This window comes from Apium graveolens, chromosome 2 (genome assembly GCF_009905375.1).
Source record: "Apium graveolens cultivar Ventura chromosome 2, ASM990537v1, whole genome shotgun sequence".
Taxonomy (NCBI): Eukaryota; Viridiplantae; Streptophyta; class Magnoliopsida; order Apiales; family Apiaceae; genus Apium; species Apium graveolens.
Window position 1 is genome coordinate 27,682,408 of NC_133648.1, and position 6,563 is coordinate 27,688,970.

The following is a 6,563-nucleotide window of genomic DNA, read 5'->3' on the forward strand; positions in this document are numbered from 1 at the left end:
AATCTCTTACTCCTCCTCTTCTAAGAAGAATCAGAAACCAAGGTTTGCTGAGTATGCGAGGTTGAACACTCCAAGGAGCGAAATCCTTATGGAAATTGAGAAGGACAAATAATTCAAATGGCTGAAGCCACTAAGGGGGGATCCCGAGAAAAGAGACAAGAGTCGGTACTGCAGGTTTCATAAAGCTTTCGGTCATGATACTGACGATTGTAGGCAACTCAAGGATGAGATTGAGTATCTGATCCGAAGGGGAAAGTTTGGACGTTTCACCAAGGGTAAAGAGGCCGGAGGCCAAAAGTGAGATAATGATCGAAGAGATGACGATTGGGGGGAGGGGTAACAACAGAGATCGCAACCCACATCCCTGAGGGCCAGTAATTAATATGATCTCAGGAGGACCTACAGCAGTTGGTATTACAAGGAACTCCCGAAAAGCTTATGCAAGAGAAGTAATGAGCATAATTAGAGAGCCATCTAAGCGTTCTAAGTCAGAGATGACGCTTGAATTTGGTAACCCAGACCTTGAAGGTTTGAAATTCCCTCAGGATGATCCTCTGGTTATCACTCCGATAATTGAAAATTATCCTGTTATGAGGGTCCTAGTGGACAATGGAGCTTCCGTGGACATTCTGTTCCATGACACATTCATAAGGATGGGATACGATGATTCTCAGTTAACTCCATCTGACGCACACATCTACGGGTTTAACCATGTGGAATTCAAAGTTGAAGGAGCAATACAACTTCCCGTAACTATCGGGGAGGAGCCCATGGAGGCCACGCAGATGTTAAATTTTCAGGTTGTCAAGGCAGCCTCTACTTACAATGCTATCATGGGTAGAACAGGGATCCATGCTTTTAAGGCTGTACCCTCAACCTACCACATGGTACTGAAAATCCCAACTAGGAATGATGTTGGAGAAGCGAAAGGAAATCAGAAAATGGCCCGTAGTTGCTATGTTGCAACACTTAGGCCCGATGGAACCGGGGGGCAGGTCCTCCCCATAGAAGACATGGATGTCCGAGAGAATGACGAACTATGAGGGAAGCCAACTGAGGACTTGGTCCCAATTCCCTTATATCCCTTAGACCCAGAGAAGGTCACGTATATTGGGGCATCTATGGACAAGCCCTTGAAGGGCCGAATGACAACTATCCTACAAGAAAACAATGATGTATTTGCTTGGACAGCAGCTGATATGCCTGGGATTGACCCAAATCTTATAACTCATAGGTTGAACGTTGATCCAACTCGGAAGGCTGTAAAGCAAAAGAAGAGAACTTATGCCCCTGATAGGCTGGAAGCCATTAAGCAGGAGGTCGAGAAGCTTTTAGAAGCTGGATTTATTGAGGAAGTGCAATTCCATGAATAATTGGCCAACCCCGTAATGGTTAAGAAGGCCAATGGAAAGTGGATGATATGCATTGACTTCACTGACTTAAATGATGCTTATCCCAAGGACTGTTACCCCCTACCAAGAATTGATACCCTGATAGATGCCACTGCTGGACATGAGATGCTAAGCTTTATGGATGGCTTCAGTGGTTACAATCAGATTAGAATGTATAAGGATGACACCCCCAAGGTATCTTTCATAAATGACCTTAGTGTATTTTGTTATCTTGTTATGGCTTTTGGACTTAAAAATGCATGAGCTACTTACCAAAGAATGGTAAATAAGATATTTGCCCATCTAATTGGGAAGACCATGGAGGTCTATGTTGATGACATGTTAGTCAAAAGCCTAAGCAAGGCCGATCATATTAGCCACCTCAGAGAGGCATTTGAAGTGATGAGGCACCACAAGATGATGTTAAACCCAGCCAAATGTGCTTTTGGTGTTGGCTCTGGAAAGTTTTTGGGTCACATGATCTCTAAGAGGGGGATAAATGCCAACCCCGATAAGATCAAAGCCATCCTAGACATGGAGCCACCACGCTCCATCAAGGACGTTCAGAAGCCGACATGAAGAATCACAACCCTAGGGAGGTTCATCTCCAAGTCTGGAGACAAATGTCTGCCCTTTTTCAAATCTCTTAAGAATGTGAAGGACTTTGAATGGACAACTGAGAGCCAAGAGGCCTTTGAACAGCTAAAGAAGTACATGACTGAAGCCCCATTGTTGGCTAAACCAAGTCCAGATGACACTCTTTATTTGTACCTCACGGTATCTGAACAAGCCGTGAGTGTGGTCCTCGTGAAGGAAGAAAAGAAGCTCCAGAAGCCTATATACTATGTAAGCAAGGTGCTCCATGGAGCATAGTTGAATTACTCCACCACGGAGAAGTTCGCGCTTGCTCTCATCACAGCCTCGAGGAAGTTGAGACCATACTTCCAGGCTCACGAGATCGAAGTCCTTACGGATCAACCTTTGAGGAACATTCTTCATAGCCCGAAGGCCACTGGAAGGCTCATCAAATGGGCAATTGAGTTAGGAGAATTTGATATCAAGTACAAGCCTCGAACGTCCATCAAGGCTCAGGCCTTAGCAGACTTCGTGGTCGAATGCACCATTAACGACCAAGAAGTCAGGGGGCAAGAGATAGTAACCCCAGAAGGAGGAGAGAAAGAGAAGGATGAAGAAATAACCTTGAAAAAGTATTGGGTTCTCCATTTTGACGGAGCGTCCAAAACAAAATCTAGTGGTGCAGGCCTAGTCTTGCAAAGCCCTGATGGGTTTATGATTGAATATGCTTTAATGTTGGATTTCCCGACTATGAACAATGAAGCAGAATATGAAGCATTGATAGTTGGCTTAGGCTTGGCTAGAGCCGTGAGGGCCAAAAACCTGAAGGTTTGCGGAGACTCGAGACTTGTAGTTGCTCAAGTTAACGGGGAGTTTGAGGCCAAGGATGATACTATGGCCAAGTACCTGAGAGTCATAAAGGGAATACTGACTCAGTTCGATGAATGGTACACAGAACATGTTCCGAGAGAGGAGAACACTACGGCGGATGCCTTGTCTCATTTCGCCTCATCTGAAATTGAGAACTATCCAAGAAGTATTTACTTCCAGGTCTTGAAGACCCCTACTATTAATGTCATAAATCTGATAGCACCGGTTGGTGTGGCAAACTGTTGGATAGAACTGATCAAAACCCACTTAGAAACTGGGTGGCTCCCCGACGATGCCTAGCAGACACGCAAGCTGTCAGTTAGAGCATTGAGATACTCATTGATTGAAGGTCTTCTTTACAAAAGGTCATTTGTTATTCCGTACTAAAAATGCTTAAGACCTCTTGAAGCTGAGGAGGCACTTAAAGAAGCCCATAAAGGGATTTGTGGAAAACACTTGGGGGGCAGGGCCCTCGCTCACAAGATAACTCGGTTGGGGTTTTACTGGCCAACTATGATAACCGATGCAAAGGCTTATGTGAAGAAATGCGACAGATGCCATAGGCACGCTCCAATAGTATGACAACCCCCAAATAGGCTTACGTTAATCAGCACACCCATCCCTTTTGCAATGTGGGGAATGTACATACTTGGACCATTTCCTATAGCATCGGGACAGAGGAAGTTCATTGTGGTAGCCATATACTACTTTACAAAGTGGATTGAGGCTAAGACACTAGCCAAGATAACCACCAAGAAAATTACCCAATTCTTCTGGGAGAATGTGATATGTCGATATGGAATCCCACGCATCCTTGTCACGGATAATAGGAAACAATTTGATAATGCAGAGTTCAGAGAGTACTGCGACGATAACAGCATAGAACTCTGCTTCACCTCGGTTGCACATCCTCAGGCAAACGGGCAAACGGAAGTTGCTAACAGAATCATCCTTGATGGACTTAAGAAAAGGGTTGAACGCTCGAGAAACACTTGGGTGGATGAGTTGTTGCCTATACTATGGGCATATCATACCACCTACAAAGTGACAACTGAAGCTACCCCATTCATGTTGGCTTACGGAGCCGAGGCAGTAATACCCCTTGATATCACTCATGGATCCCCTAGGATCGAAGCTTACGTGTCAAAGACCAACGAAGAAGGCATGAGGCTCGCGCTTGATCTCATTGACGAGGTCAAGGACGAGGCCAACGCCCGCAATGCAGAGCATCAACGAAGAGCCTCCCTCTATTACGATAGACGGGTTAAAGAAAGGTTCTTTCAATAGGAAGATTTGGTTTTGAGGAAGATTGAGGCATCAGGATTGGGGGAGAGAGGAAAGCTAGCCCATAACTGGGAAGGACCTTATAAGGTCAGGAGGACATTGGGACGAGGATCCTACAAGCTAGAGACCCTGAATGGTGATGAAGTGCCCCGTACTTGGCATGCCTCAAACCTGAAGGTTTATTATGTTTAGGACATTCACTACATGTTTCTAGTACTTAGTATTAAGTTTATAAATAAGGTTGACGAAACCATCTTATGTAAGGGTTGAACCCATTTTTTAGAGATATTATCTATTTATGCAAGTTTATTTCTATCATCTTGTCTACCAATTTATTTAAGTACGAGCATCTAAAGAATGTGAGTCCCGGAGGACCAAATGCCGAAAATAAAAGATAAGTATGAAATAAAATTAAACAAAGTGCATAGATAAAAGATCTCGAAGGATCATAAGTTAAAGTCCCAAAAGACCAATAGGTTATAGACAAATAAAGTTCAAATTAATAAGTTCTGAAAATAAAAGCCACATACGGCAATCAAGGCCATACAAGGCCATATCATTCACTCATCAAAAGAATCCCCCCCCCTCGCCATCTGAGCCTTCCTCAGAAGAAGAACCACTGCTCCCTAGGATCGGCTCCCTAATCTTCCCGTAAAGGGCTGGAGTTAGGGCTACCCGAGAGGGCCTTACCCTTAGAACTGGAACTGGAACCCCCGTGACCGGAACTTGATTGAGACCTCATACAAGGAGTCGAGGGCACATATCCGGAAGCTTGTCCGGATGGATCCATAGTAGGTAGCTTCCAGGGGCAAGATAGAAGGCTTGGATCAACCACATCCGGCTATACGCCCTGAGCGTCTTTGATTCCTCCATTCCAACCTATTTCCAGGTTAACAAGGCGCATCTCATCATCGTGCCCGTCCATCATTTTGGTGAACCTGGAGGATCTGTGATAAGCTCCCTCGAGGTCTTTCCATTCCTTCTTTATCTTCTCCTCCGAACTAGCATATTTCCTCTCCATGACAGTGAGCTTACCCTCTACGTCATGATCCTTAGACTCCCACTCCCATGCGGAGATAGTCATTTGGTTCATGGAAGTATGCAATGCGGCATAGTCGCCTCTCATCTTAACAACTTGAATGGAGGACGCCGCGAAGTAGGAATTGGCCTGACAAAGAAAATATGAGTATAGTTATAAAAGGTTTAAGTATGAAAGGCTGAGCCCCCAAGGAGTGATTTCTATAATATTTTTCAAATTTTAAGAAAATGAGAACTTAAACGAAAATCTACACAAGGAGAAGTATACCTAATAGAGGGCGTGAGCCCCCAGCATCTCGGCCTCAAGAAGCTTCTCACCAGAAGAGATGATAGGAGGTCAGGAGGAGTGATGCAGTTCCTCGACCACTCAAGGGCAAGGCCCGGGCTGCCGAATACGGAGTCGTTGGAAGAGATACCCCATCCCGGCTCGAAAGGGGTCCTGGAACTCCCGTCAAAGTCTTTGGTCCTATTCTGACCAGATCCTGATGCCTCAAGGAAGGCAGAAACCTTAGGGATATGGTTGGCCTTCTTGATTGCATCTCTGGCCATCCTGCCCGTAACATCATCGCTCATCTTGGCTTTGGAATCAAGAGCCTCAGCAGCTGAAATAATAAGGAAAGAAAATAGATACAAGAATAAACTTGCACAAAGTAAGGGGAAACGAAGATAAATACCCTCTATAGAGAGGCAGCTAAGACCAGCCTCGAGAAGCTTGACTTCTGTCACGAACTCCCAATAAGGAGTCCTCCCGTCGTCCTTAATAAGGAGATCTCGGGCAAGAAGCTTGGCATCAGAAAGGTTGAGAATGAAGTGAGAACTATCAACTGGGCTACTAAAGTCACGTCTGAAGTATGCCCCCTAGTCTCCATCCTTCCACTGAACAACCGCGAACTTCTTGTTCCACTTATGGTTCAAGTCATTGAGAGAACCGGTGTACAACATATGAGGAACATGGGCTCTGTGTTGAATCACAACCCAACCAGGCCAATTCAAAGGAGAAGCCTTCATCATGAAGACACTACGGAACATCGTCACACTCAAAGGGATGCCTAAGTCATGATATCTCACTATGAATAGAATGATGAAAGACCACCCGTTAGGGTAAAGCTGGCATGGATGAATCTTGAGTTTAGCTAGAAGTATTGGAATGAAAGGGTTTAGGGGAAACCTTAGCCCGGACTTAAGGGCCTCCTTGAACACAAATAGCCTTTGGTGGCAAATGTTACAAGCCCTCTCACTTGGCTTCGCCTTACGAACCCCCAAGCAGTTGGGCCAGGAGTAAATCGAGTTAATCTCCTCGACATCCTTCTCACGAAGCATACTTCTGCGATGAAACGCATTGAAATGGACGGTACTAGGGTATTCGTCTGCCCTCTCCTCTAACATACTCTTCAGACTGTTCTA

The 6,563-nt window shown here is 45.1% G+C and overlaps 2 protein-coding genes across 2 annotated transcripts; both read left to right on the forward strand.

The window, feature by feature from the left end:
* Positions 1–494: 494 nt before the first annotated feature.
* LOC141687203 (uncharacterized) lies at positions 495–1,043 on the forward strand. The gene has a single exon (XM_074492401.1). The coding sequence runs from the start codon at positions 495–497 to the stop codon at positions 1,041–1,043; it is 549 nt and encodes a 182-aa protein (XP_074348502.1).
* A 2,424-nt stretch (positions 1,044–3,467) lies between these two features.
* Positions 3,468–4,124, forward strand: LOC141687210 (uncharacterized). Its single transcript, XM_074492413.1, has one exon. The coding sequence runs from the start codon at positions 3,468–3,470 to the stop codon at positions 4,122–4,124; it is 657 nt and encodes a 218-aa protein (XP_074348514.1).
* The last annotated feature ends 2,439 nt before the right edge of the window (positions 4,125–6,563 follow it).

What these genes read in the sequence shown, in the direction of transcription:
- LOC141687203 (XM_074492401.1), top strand. Translation starts at nt 495, where the DNA reads ATGACGCTTGAATTTGGTAACCCAGACCTTGAAGGTTTGAAATTCCCT.
- LOC141687210 (XM_074492413.1), top strand. Translation starts at nt 3,468, where the DNA reads ATGTGGGGAATGTACATACTTGGACCATTTCCTATAGCATCGGGACAG.